Consider the following 12,752-nt stretch of genomic DNA (forward strand, 5'->3'; position numbering starts at 1 on the left):
TTCAGTCTCTCTCATCCCCCATGGCACAGGGTCTGGACTGCTGCAGAGGGAGCCTCTCCTCTTTCGCACTGTGCCTGTGGTGAAAATTAGCGGGGTGCTGCTGATGGCAGTCCCTGCGTTCAGAGGTCGCAGGGCTGGAAGCAGAGCAGGCTGTGCAGCAAACACGGCTGTGTACTGTGGCGGTGTTAGAAGAGGATGCATGGACAGGAAAAAATGACTGTGAACAAGTGTGAATGCTGCAGGTTCCTGTCGTAATGGTCTGGGATAAGGCCTGAGCCCTTTGGCCCGGCTCTGTGCATTTGCTTGCTGAGGCTGGTGAGAGTGAGCTGTGCTGCAGTCCCCAACCCTTGGTCACTTCTGTGTTGCGTACACAGCAAACACCCCCTGTGCTGATGCAGCTGGTGGCTTGTTGCCCTCTGGGTGCTCATGTGTTGACTCATGCCTTGGTTTGAGCAGCCAGCATGGGAGATGCCTGGCTTGAGCCCGAGGAGAGGCAGGGAGAGCCCCTGGCAGCCCAGCAAGGGTCACTGTGGGTCACTCTGACTCGGACGTGCTGCAGTAAACTGGGGAAGTGTCGTCACGCACATTGGCTGCCCCCCATGCCAGTAACCCCATCCATTCTCTGCTGTCCAGTCCCTGCTCTGACTTGGGGCTTGCTGCAGCTACGCTTGGGAGCTGGGCACGTAGGCCAGGAGAGGCGGCATCCGTATGCCCAAGATACTGGCCCTGTCTCGTCAGGGGTGATGGTTATGCTGTGCCAGGTGGCTCTGGGCCCAGTGTGCTCTCTGGGAGGTGGGCAAGTGGCATGGAGCACAGAGCTGTGCAAACACCCCACTTCCCTGTGCCAGAGACACCCCTGTCCTGGTGAGCATGGGGATGTTGTGCCAGCCAGCTCCTGAACATGGGCAGGGGCAGCAGCCTAGGGTCTAATTGTACTTGGAGATGGCCTTGGCAGCTGGGTACAGGGTGTCGTGAGCTCTGCATCCCATTACCCCCCTCCTCCAGCTCCCCAAAACACTGGGCCCCAGAGGGCAGGCTGCCCAGCCACGCTCCAGCATGCAGGGCTGGCACAGGGAGGTCCCTGTCCTCCCAGGGGACAGTGGACATTCCAGCCAGCTGAGAGGCCGCTGGACGATGGCCATGAGAAACAGTGAAGGGAAGCACAGATGTCACCCGAGCCCTGAGAACGAGGGCAGCCTGAGAGCTCCTCGCCGCTGTGCTGGCAGAGGAGGTCACTACAGCACCTGCTCCCTGCTGTGCCTTTCGCTGCTGCCTGCCATCAGGGCCTGGGCACTATGCTGGCTTCATGCCCACCTCCACTGTGTCACCCTGTGCCAGGCAAATCAGCCCCTTGCCTACAGCTGAGCCTTGCTCCTGGGTCGCTGGTGTTTCTCAGTCTCCTGGTGCCCAGCCCTGTTTCAAACCACCAGTGTGGGTTGGACTTGCACAGCTGCAGAGCTCGGCTCTCCGGGGAGCGCTGACTGGGCTCTGTCCGGGGGAGGTGGGAATAAGGGAGGAAAGCAGAGAGGGGTCTGAGGAGGCGGGAGCAGAGTGGGACTGGGAGGCCAGGCATGGGCGTCCAGGACTGTCCTGCAGGCCACGTCCCAAAAGAGGGTCCCATTGTGCTAGGCACTGTACGGAGAGATGGTCCTGAGGGCTGCAGTCCAGAGATGAGGGAGAGGGGGAAAGGCAGGCACATCCTGTGGTCTCTGTCCTCCTTGTCCCATGCGTGCATGCGGCGGTCGGACACCGCCCTGCCAGGCTCGGTGTTGATGTCCTCTCTGTGTCCCGCCCAGACTGACTATGAGCTGTTCCCAGATGAGAAACGCAAAGAGATGGGCAAGGAGGTCATCCGCCAGTTCTTCAGCACAGAGGTGAGCCACTGTCGGGGTGGGGGGGGGCAGCCCAGAGGCCGGCACTCAGCGAGGGGAGGGTGCCCCTTGGTGGCAGCGTGGCAGAGGTGCAGGTTTGCATCCCAGGGCACTGCTGCTTGCACCGGACTGAGTGCATGGAGCCCTGCACCCAGGACTGGGCTGGGGGCTTGCAGTGGAGGAGCCCAGTGTGCGGACAGGGTAGCTGCGGAGGTGGCCCAGACCTGCCAGCCCTCATGCCTGCGGCACTGTCTTCTGCCCCTGCAGTCTCCAGACTACCTGCCAGAAATCAGCCAGGCCCACATCAGCCAGTGCTTGGAGAATCTGCAGAAGAGCCCCTGCAAAGACCTCTTTAGCAGCTGTGTGCAGTGAGTACCAGCCCCTGCTGCCTTCCCCACCACTCTGCCTTTGCGGAGGGGGCCTGCATGCCCTCCTGTAGCCTGCCCATGAGGGTGGAGAGGGTGCTGGGAGAGCAGTGTTAATAGCCTCTTCTTCCCCCAGGCCCTTGCATGAGTACCTGAGCCGAGGCCCATTTACTGACTACCTGGGCAGCATGTACTTTGACCGGTTCCTGCAGTGGAAGTACCTGGAAAGGTGAGTGAGCTGGCAGCCTCTACCCTGCCTCCCTCCTGGGGCTGAGCTCAGGCGGGGCTGACTTGAGCTCTGTACTTCTGTTGCTGCAGGCAGTCGGTCACCAAGGACACTTTCCGGCAGTACCGCATCCTCGGCAAAGGGGGCTTTGGAGAGGTAGGGGTGCGCATCTGGAGGGGTGTTGGGGCTGTGCCGGGTGCTCTAAGGTGTCAGGGCCGCAGTGTCCGGAGTCCTGTAGCTGAGTGATGGGCACAAGGGCAGGGCTGCCGGTCCTGCAGCCTAGGCATGGGGCAGGGTCCCTGCTGTAAAGTGCTGGCATTGGGGCTGCCCGTGGCAGTGCGAACAAAAAATGAGCGGCTTGATTTTGTGCCCTGGGTACAGAGCGGTGTGAAGCAAACTGGAGCGGCTTGTTCAGTCCCTCTGCTTCTGGCCTGGCCTTCCCACAGGCCCTGGGGGAAGCCCGTTCCCACTGTCCCCTCTGACTCGGCCTAGCTCCGGGCACCAGGAGAGAACTTGGCCTCCAGGCCGTGGTCATGTCTGTGGCCCTGCTCCCCAGCAGGGGGATGGGCTGCTCTGAGCGGGGGTCTCAGGCCATGTGGTGTCCGCACCCCCAGGTGTGTGCCTGCCAGGTACGGGCTACGGGGAAGATGTACGCCTGCAAGAAGCTGGAGAAGAAGCGGATCAAGAAGCGGAAGGGGGAAGCCATGGCCCTGAATGAGAAGCAGATCCTGGAGAAGGTCAATAGCCGGTTTGTGGTGAGTGTCACCCTGCTGGACCCCGAGCCATGATTCTGCCTGTCGCTGCTGCTCCCAGCCCCCGTGGCCTTGGGCCCAGAGGTTGGGTCCTGTGCAGGAGCCTTTATCCCAAATCTCCACTGGGCACTAGCAGGTCATAAACCCCCTGGTGCTCCTGCATGGGCAGTGGGTGGCTAGAACTGGGCTCCCCAGTGCTCTCTGGCTGCTGCTGGTGTGGGAGTAGGGAGCTGGCAGTGGCACTGCAGGGCTGGCCCTGATCCCTCTAGGGTGGGGGGCTCCTGCAGGTGAGCCTGGCTTATGCCTACGAGACGAAGGACGCGCTGTGCCTGGTGCTAACCATAATGAACGGTGGCGACCTCAAGTTCCACATCTACAACATGGGCAACCCCGGTTTCGATGACGAGCGCGTCATCTTCTACGCTGCCGAGATCTGCTGTGGTCTCCAGCACCTGCACCAGGAGGGCATTGTGTACCGGTGAGTGGGGCTGGGGTCCTCCACAAACCAGCCTGAGCAGGGGTGATGCCTCCTCTGATCCTGGCGAGGGGCAGGGGAGATGGGATCATGCCCTGCCAGGACCCTCTTGGGAGGGGGAAGGGACCTGGAAGTCACTCCTCTGGGAGAGCTGCTGGCAGGCTGCATGATAGGGGTCCGCCTGGCCTAGGGCTGCAGCCTGTGGCTACCAAGCAGCTGTGTGCATGGAGATGTCCAGCCTCTGTCTCGGTGGGAAGGAGCTGGGAGGCCACAGATGCTCTAGACCTCAGGCCTGCGTGTCTTCATCTACCAATGCTGCCCCAACAGGCCCAGGCGGCTGCAGGTGCCCTGCACTGAGCCACGTTGTCTCTCCCTTTGCAGGGACTTGAAACCAGAGAACATCCTGCTGGACGACGACGGTGAGTGGGGGGCACCGACCCGAGCTTGGAGGCCAGTGGGGTTGTGAGCCCCAGGTCCTGGCACTGGTGGCTAGTGACATGTACCCTCCTACCCCGATGGATCCCCCTCGCCCTGGAGGAGCTGCGATGAGTGTGTCTGGCAGGGGCTCAGCAGAGCATATGCTGTCAGGGATGCAGAGTGCGGGCAGCTTGAAGACCTGTGCCAAGTGGTTTCCATATCACAGGCCTTCTGCAGTGCAGGGGAGAGCTGCTGGGCACTGGGGCTGACTGGCCTGTGGGATTTAGGCCCCTAGTGCAGGAGGATGGTCTGGATCCCTGTGGGGGCTATGGGACAGGTAGGGACAGCTTCCAGGACAGCCTGTGAGCCAGGCCCTGTCTGCTCTGTCCTAGGACGCCCTGCCTTTCTGGTCCCTGGTGCCGCTCCCACCCTGGGCACAGCCATGTTTAGTGCTGATGGGTGTCTGTGTCCCCTTGGAGTAGAGAGGCTGTTTCCTTGTCCCCATCTCTGACATCCCCCTGCTCCTGGCTATGGCGGCCCCCCTTGTATCCTCCCAGCAGGCCACATGCTGAATGGAGGCATGTGTGCTGAGACCCCGGACAGGGCAGGAGCTTGGTACGAGGCCAGGCCAAACATCTTCCTGCTGAGCTCCTCTGATTATCCTCCCCTGTCTTGCTGCAGGTCACATCAGGATCTCAGATCTGGGGCTGGCCATTAAGATCCCAGAGGGCGAGACAATCCGGGGCCGGGTTGGGACCGTCGGCTACATGGGTGAGTGCTGGGGTGGGTGAAGAGGGGAGCTGGGATCTGCAGCACTGGGCCAGGGGCTGGCATCTGGGGGGAAGCGGCTTTGATGTCCGGGTTGTATCGGGCTGGTGGCAGCTCGGACCAGGAACTGGCTCCGAGTCAGTACCTGGTTTTTAATGGGGTGCACCTGGGGGCTCCCCCACTGTGCTCCCTGCAGCCCCAGAGGTGATCAACAATGAGCGCTATACCTTCAGCCCTGACTGGTGGGGGCTGGGCTGCCTGGTCTTCGAGATGATCGAGGGGCAGTCACCCTTCCGGGCCCGCAAGGAGCGAGTGAAGCGGGAGGAAGTGGAGAAGCGGGTGCGGGAGGAGCAGGAGCTCTACTCGGACAAGTTCAGCGAGGACACCAAGGCCATCTGCAAAGCGGTGAGTGCCCAGCCAGACCCCAGCACCTGGTGGCACGCAGTGGCGGGGGAAGCCCTGCCCGGCTGGCCCTTGCCAGCGATGCCTCGGCCCTCGGGCAGGGCCGGGCACGCACACAGCAACGAGGAGCTGCGGGGGTGTTGTGCTGCATGCCAGGAGTGACCACCTCTGGGGCTCCTTGGGGCTAAAGGGTGCCCAGCCACGCAGCACAGCAGGGCCCACAGCTCCTGCATCACTGCTGCTGTTCACTCGGATGCAAAAGGTGCTGTTACCCTTCTGGGTGGAGAGTGTTGACAGGAGGGGAAGGATCCTAGCTGGGGCAGCATGGGGAGAGGGGCAGAGCTGGGGTCCTGCCGGTGTGAGCAGTGGGAAGCAAGGGCTGCATCTGCATGTGTTTGTGCAGCACTTGGCCCTTGGGGCCCGTTGCGTTGGAGCCTTCACAACCACCAGCAGGCCCCTTGCTGACCCCGTGCCAGCGCTGGGGCTGCCTGTGGGGCACAAGGCAGCTGGGGAAGCCCCTGTCTGCTCTTTGCAGCCTATGCCACCGAGCTTCCTGCTGGCCTCTCCCCCCAGTGACTGTGCTTTCTTGGTCCGTCTCCCCAGCTCCTGGCCAAGGACCCCAAGCAGCGGCTGGGCTGCGGGGAGAGCGGGGCAGCTGAGGTCAAGCAGCACCCCTTCTTCAGGACCATCAACTTCAAGCGCCTGGAGGCTGGGGTCATGAAGCCGTCGTTTGTGCCAGACGTAAGGCTGGGCCATGGCAGGACAAAGATTGTGGGGCTGCTCTGGCCATGCTGGCTGCAGGGCAGGGGGTTGGGTGGGCTGCCCTTGGCCAGGGTCTAAAGGACTGGGGCTGGAGCTGAGCGGTGGGCTAAGCTGTATCTTGGTTTGCCGCAGCCCCGGGCTGTGTACTGCAAGGACGTGCTGGACATCGAGCAGTTCTCAACTGTCAAGGGCGTCAACCTGGACCAGACGGACAATGACTTCTACGCCAAGTTTGCCACTGGCAGCGTCTCCATCCCTTGGCAGAATGAGGTACCGGGCTGTGCGCGCCCTGCCAGGCCCCTCCAGCATTGGGCTGCTTCGTCCTGGCCATGATGTGGGCACTGATGGGGAGGGCAACTCTGCCTGGGCCCCTGCTCCTGCGGGCTGCTCAGTGGGGCTGGGTTTGAGCCTAGCAGACTGCCATCGGGGGGTAACAGTCCGCTGATGCCCTGCACTGTCTGCCCCCCCAATGGAGCAGCAGGAGACTCGCAGCAGCCTGCATCCTGGCCAATGCAATGCATCAGCAGGGTCTGCAGTGACTCCTCCCCATGCCCGTCTGGAAGCCAAACTGGGGATTTCAAGGCAGCTCCAGCCAGAGCTCGGGTGGACCTTGATGCCAGCATCTGCTCTGCACCTTCTCAGCTTGCCTGGGGACATAGATGGTGGGATGCAGCATGGGGCCAATGCTGCTCTGTGCCCAGGGAGGCAGCCAGCTTGGCTCCTGTGTGCCTGGCCTCTGGGTTCTCGGTGGGAGTGGGGGTACCCACATGCAAGGCTCTTCCCAATGCATCGGACCAGCTGGCACCTTCACACTGACCTGTTAGGGGCCAGAGCCCCACTGCCAAGGTGCCAGGTCCCAGTGTTCCTGTTCGGTCTGGTCCTGGGGCCTGCGCTGAACATTGCCTCCATCTTCTCCCCCAGATGATTGAAACCGAGTGCTTCAAGGACCTGAATGTATTTGGACCAAACGGGATGCGCTCCCCAGACCTGGACTGGAAGCAGCTTCCTGAGCCCCCCAAGCGCAGCTTGTTGCAGCGGCTCTTCCGGCGACATGTGAGGCCTGCTCTGTCCCGCCTGCCTCGTGCTTCCCCCCTGTCTGCCTCGATCTTTGCCTAGACTGGGTCTGGGTCCAGTGGGCCACCTTCAGATGCATTGCCCACCTGAGTGCCAGGGGGAGGCTGTCTGTTGGCTCTGTGGTTACTGTAGGACAGTGCAGACCCTGGTCCAAGTCCTGCTGCGTGGTGGGCTCTTCTTGCCTCCTGTGCTGCCCAGCCATCGCCTTTCCAGAGGCCCAGGATGTGTGGGGTAGAGCTGGGGCTGCTGGAAGCTCCTGAGCTCTGCCCATGCCCCGTGGCCTGGCTAGGCTGACCTGCCCTCCTGTGTGGGGCTAGTGTAGCTGGGCCCCTCGGGGCTGGCTAACTGTCTGTCTGTCTGTCTGTCTCCCTTGCAGCCAGCCGACTATGCCCTCAGCACCAACGCACACTCCAACCTCCCGGCAGGCGTGAACTCTCACTCCCCAACAGCCAACTCTGCCTGCCAAGGCCGGTCCACGGCACAGGCACCCTCCTGACCCCAGCCCTGCCGCGGAGAACCCGCTCCTTGGGAGCCCCAGCCCGGACACCTCCCATGGAGCCTCCATCCTTGCCTTCTCAGGGTTACCATGGATGTGAAGCAGAGGCTGCTGGAGCAGTGCCGGGGATGCGGAGGTGGTTGGGCCACCTACGTGCCCGGTAGGACTGGGTTGCTCACAGAGGCTGTGTCGGGAGGGCGTTTGGACTTTTGGGCTGGAGCCCTCTTTGTGCATGACAGCTGGGACCAGGAGCCAGGCCTGCCCTTGGCACCTCGTCCTGCTTGCCTTGTCTGGGGGCATCATGGCCGGGCCAGCCCGGCTGTGCTCTGGACAACCGTGTGCTCCGGTACAGCCTGGCTCCAAGGGTCTGTGCTGCTCAAGGGGATTCCTCAGCCCCCTGCTCCTACTGTACCCAGGGACCTAGCAGCTGGGTGCTGGGCCTGCAAGATGCCCCCTTGTCTACTTGCCTAGCCCAAAGGGTCAAGCTGGGATCCAGTCATCTCCTCCAGTACAGTCAGGCTGTGGGAATGGCCACCAGGGTGGGGGGAGGCGTGAAACGAGATGCTGCTTGCCTGGCAGTGGAGCAGCGATCTGTGTTGCCGCAGGTTTTGCTGCTGGTATTTGGGCCTGGGCATGGGATGAGGGGTCCAGTGGGCTTGGACTCAGGCCTGATTTGAGCCCCATTGCCGGCAGGGAATGGAAGGGGTGCGAGTCTGCGTGTTGCCCTCATGCTGCCGGGGAGCTGTGCACATTATCTTATCGCTGGCTGTTTGTGGGACCTCCGGGGCACGGGGAGCCTTGGCCTGGGTTCAAATGTGTGTTGGATTTTTATCTCTAGTCTCCAAGTAGCAGCAAGTGCAGCCTTGGAGCGGTAGGCAGAGCAAGACAGGTGCCCTGCCCCACACGCCCCAGCCTTGCGCTGAGGATCTGGCCAGCACTGAGCAGATCAGGCGCTGACATGCAACTCACTGCTAGCAGCAGGAGCTGAGTTGGGGCAGGGAGGTGCTAAGATCTGGGGCGGCATAGACTCCCCGGCACTTTGGCACAACAGTGGGCAGCTCCCCACTGCACGGCTGAACCGGAGCCGAAACACGGTGTGACCTGAGCAGCAGCGGCTGGCATCCTGATGCTCTCAAGCTGGGCAGGCAAAGGAGCCCCAGGCTGGCGTGGTGCTAGCAACATCACCAGCTGCTGTGGCATGGGCCCAGCCAGGTCAGTAGTACGGCCCTGCTTCGGCTCAGGTCTGCGAGAGCCTGTCGCAGGAGGCCAAAAACTGCCTTCCCACCCTGGCAGGAGGAGGAACAGAGCAGGGGCTGGGATGGGCTCCCTACTTGGCAGGCCTAGTGCAGCTGTCCTGGGCTTGCTTTGGGTCTCCGGAGCTCACGGCAGCTGGCTAGGGAAATGGCTCTGGGCGCAGCAGCATGTCTAGTGGTGTGAAAGCCCCCATAGCTATCACATGCCAAACCCTGCAGTGAGTAACCTTGCAGGGCATCAGCCCGGGGGGGGGTTGTCTCCCTGCAGTGTGCAACATTGAAGTGAATTGCCTCTCTCAGGTATTTCAGCGAGCTAAATGCAGCTTGCCTGAGTTGGACACTTCTGGGGCAGGGAAGGACTCGGTTGGGGGGGCAGCATGTTGCATGGTCCACACTGCCTGCCCTGTTTTAAGAGGAAGGAAGCACAGAGGGATTTTTTTGGGTTCTAGCTGGCTGGATGCTCTCGGCTGAAAATGGTGGTGCAAGAGCTCAGAAGAGTATAGGGGATTCGTGCCCATCTCGGCTGCTTTGACTATCTCCACCCCTACACTTAATAATCCCTCTACGCTCATGTCACCGATGGCAGCTAGAATACAAAGTGGGTTTCAAGAAATGGATTGTGCGTTGTGGTTCCTTTTTTACATTCCTCTCCCGGGGGAAGGTGGAGTCCGGCTGGCGGGTTGGGCTAATCTCACTGGCTTCAGCCTGGCTGCCATGACTGCAGGAGCCGGGGGGAAAACAGACAAGCTGTTTGTATTGATGTTTTCCTATCGATAGGGGGGGAAAAAAGGGTTTGCACCATGAGAGAGGGTTGATTCAGCAGAGAAGTCTGGGGCCTCAACAACTTGGCAGACTCAACCTCCGTATAAACGAGCGAGAGAGGATGGTTTCTGCTGCGATGCCTGTTACCCGTGAGCCTCGCAAACCAATCCTGAAATAATCGCTGCCTGGCTTGGGGAGTTGGTGGCTTGTTTATTTGTCTTTCTTCCCCCTAGTGCAGATTTAAATAAAATAGGTTTTTTAGTTATATATTTATATATATCAAATCTATTTTGGGCTTGTTTTGGCCTGAGAACGTGCCTGAAATAGGTTTGATTTTAATTTTTTAAATTTTTTTTTTTGCCCCCCTCCCCTTCCTGCTCCATTGGATCAGAGAGGAAAAAGGCTTCAGCTCCTGTTTTAGACTTGTGTGCGTGCGAGAGAAATTGTGTACATGTGGTAAAGACTGAGAACTGTCCTCAGAAAGATGCTCCACGACCCCCTGACTTCCCCAGGAGAGACAGCATGCCACATGGACCAGGCTTGTTTCTGGGCAAGCGAGGGGCATGACACCAGATTCTCCAGCACAGGGCTTGGGGAGGGGGGGCGAGACCAATTCCTGTTTGCCAAAGGCATCTTGATGTGTGCGTGTGCCTTTCCATCAAATGCCATCGGTTGGTTTCTCTTTGATTTTCACACTGTAGCTCCCCGGGGCCAGTGCACTCAGTTTACGTGCTGTTTAGTTTTGTACATTTGTAAACATTTGTAAATATTTGTATGTTGACTGCCTGGATGTACATTTTTAAGCTAAAAGCTGCCAACCAAGCCATGTGGTGACTCTACGCATGATGTGTCGGGGATCTTTTGATGCAGAACTTAAAAACAGCCGAGAAACAAGGGATACGTGGCTTGTCCCTCGGTCCCCATCAAGGGAAAAACACCCTCTGCGTCCACCGTGGTTCTGCAGTGGGCTTGGTATGCCTTTCCCATTTGTAATGTACTTACAGCACTCTATTCCAGCTTGCTTTTCTTTTCCTTCTTCCCATCATGTAAACCACTGAAATGTCATGCATGGCTTCTCTATCCCTTCCACCCCCCACCCCTTCCTTCCATCTCTCATCCTTTTTCTTTTTTCCTCCTCCCCTTTTTTTGGGTTGTGCCTTTCTGGTGCCTCCAGGTGGTTTAGGTTTACATGTACATGCACGCATGCAACCCCTCCCTCGACTCGAGCCTACAACCTACCAGGTTGTCAGAGCCCCGCAGTGGGGCTGGGGGGAGGTCCAAGCACCTCTGCAGCCTGCGAGTGCAGCCTGTGCAGGGCTGATTGCAGAACCAGAGCCTTCCCCTGCAGCACTGGGACAAGTCTGGCATCAACCAGTCCGGCTGCCGGCCTAATGGACTGACAGCCCTGAGACCCAGAGCCGTCTTCGTACAGCGGCCACGATGCTGAGCCTGCAGCAAGCGCTCCTGGGCTCTCACGGATGGGCGCTGTCACTGTTGTCACCAGCATGGGGGAGAGGAGGTTGCCAAAGGTGCAGCAGGGAGATGGCGGCAGAGCTGGAGCAGGACTCGTCGGCCCTGCTGCCCCTCCAGGAGCTGCGGTCGTTGAGCTGGTGCTGCCGCACAGGGACCTGGGCTCTGCGCCTCACCTTCGTGTGTGTCTCCGTGGCCCAGCAGCGCCTGGAGGGGATGGCTGAGTGGCTGAGACGGTGAGTCTGTACAGAACAAGGTCAGCGCTGCACGCTGGGCCTCCCACCAAGTGCATCTGCAGTGAAAGCATCTCCCACCCTCCACCCTGGAGGTAAAGCAGGGTTTACCACCACCACCCTTTTTGCTTTCCGCTTGGTCTTTAAACCAGGTCCCAGCCTGGGGAGCGACAAGGTCCATGCTGGCCGCTAGATGGCCCTCGGCACAAGCTGGATGCTTGGGAGCTCGGCTCCTGGTGCTGGTTCCCCTGCTGAGCTCTGGCTAAACCTGAGATACAGGCCCCCACCAACTGGCCAATGCTGGGGGCAGCTGCAGCTTGGTGTGGGAAGGGATGCAGGACTGCCGGGCATCATTAGGGGCAGGGTGAATTGGGGCCCCGAATTTACCCTGAAGATGGGAGGAGCCCTCCTGGGTGTGTCCTGCCTGCAGGGTGAGCATGAGCACTTGGCCCCATGATGCCTGCAGCTCCAGCCCCACTAGGACCCTGAAAATGAGTGGTGGCCAGGCTGGGTGTGGGGCCAGGCCCTGTGACCCTCCTGCTCTGTTCATGTGCCGGGCATTGGCTCTGCATGAGCTTCATGCAAAGCCATTCGTCTGGGGCTGGCTTCATGCTGCTCAAGGCAGGGACCCTGGGGCCTGTGCAGGTGCAGCTCGGGGCAGTCCTGCACCTGGCAGCCTCCCACAGGGCCCCTTTTCCCTGGTAAGTGTCCAGCACATCCCTCGTGGCAGTGCCATGGCACTTGCCCCACCATTGGGCAGACCAGGCAAGGGCCAAGGACTCTGTGTGCACTGAGGAGCATGTGCCTTTGCCCCCAGCCCTCACTCATCTGCCCACAGCAGGATCTGTTGCTAAAGATGCCCAGTGCCCATGGGGCCAGGTGGAGCTGGGGTCTAGCATAGGCGGCACTGTTTGCTGTCCCCTTTCTGCTGCCCTGCATGGGGCCTGCTCCCCCTGCCCCATCCCCGGCAGCTGTGAATAGCATTGTGGAGGCCTTTGTCAAGGCTGCTCTCAGTGACGGGCCCTTTGCCCTCTGCAGCTGGCAGCCAAGGGCCCTGACCTGCAAGGCGAGCCGGCAGGACAGAGGCAGCTCAGCGGTGCGCTTCAAAAAGGCCCCATCTCTAAGGTCCTGCACCAGCGAGCCGGCAGCTGCCAGCAATCGGCACAGCTGGCCCTGCTCCCCGGACGGACGGCGCTGGGCTGCGAGGAGACGAAGCCTCCAGCCCCAGCAGGCAGGGCTCCCCGCGTGCCTGCCTGCGGCCATGCCCCAGCCGTGGGGGAGCACGCGCGTACCCTGCACGAGGCAGCCGCAGCAGGCTGGGAGCCCTTCCTGCAGAGTGAGGTGAGTGCGCCCCAAGGGCATTTAGTGATGGGGGCTGGCCATGCCCCCAGCTGCTGCCAGGTGTGGATGTCAGGGGAGGTTGCAT

The 12,752-nt window shown here is 60.7% G+C and overlaps 1 protein-coding gene across 1 annotated transcript in view; it reads left to right on the top strand.

The window, feature by feature from the left end:
* The window catches only part of LOC109295546 (G protein-coupled receptor kinase 5-like), a 49,022-nt gene extending 38,560 nt beyond the window's left edge, over positions 1 to 10,462 (top strand). The window contains exons 4-16 of the mRNA XM_019514458.1: positions 1,797 to 1,874; positions 2,139 to 2,239; positions 2,373 to 2,465; positions 2,555 to 2,618; positions 3,077 to 3,217; positions 3,502 to 3,692; positions 4,071 to 4,108; positions 4,788 to 4,877; positions 5,071 to 5,279; positions 5,880 to 6,017; positions 6,171 to 6,308; positions 6,960 to 7,091; positions 7,489 to 10,462. Coding sequence (XP_019370003.1) covers positions 1,797 to 1,874; positions 2,139 to 2,239; positions 2,373 to 2,465; positions 2,555 to 2,618; positions 3,077 to 3,217; positions 3,502 to 3,692; positions 4,071 to 4,108; positions 4,788 to 4,877; positions 5,071 to 5,279; positions 5,880 to 6,017; positions 6,171 to 6,308; positions 6,960 to 7,091; positions 7,489 to 7,608 — 1,533 coding nt within the window. The 3' untranslated portion in view covers positions 7,609 to 10,462. The remainder of the gene's footprint in view (positions 1 to 1,796; positions 1,875 to 2,138; positions 2,240 to 2,372; positions 2,466 to 2,554; positions 2,619 to 3,076; positions 3,218 to 3,501; positions 3,693 to 4,070; positions 4,109 to 4,787; positions 4,878 to 5,070; positions 5,280 to 5,879; positions 6,018 to 6,170; positions 6,309 to 6,959; positions 7,092 to 7,488) is intronic.
* Positions 10,463 to 12,752: the final 2,290 nt, after the last annotated feature.

Source organism: Gavialis gangeticus, unplaced genomic scaffold (genome assembly GCF_001723915.1).
Source record: "Gavialis gangeticus isolate Ggan-Ray unplaced genomic scaffold, GavGan_comp1, whole genome shotgun sequence".
NCBI lineage: Eukaryota > Metazoa > Chordata > Crocodylia > Gavialidae > Gavialis > Gavialis gangeticus.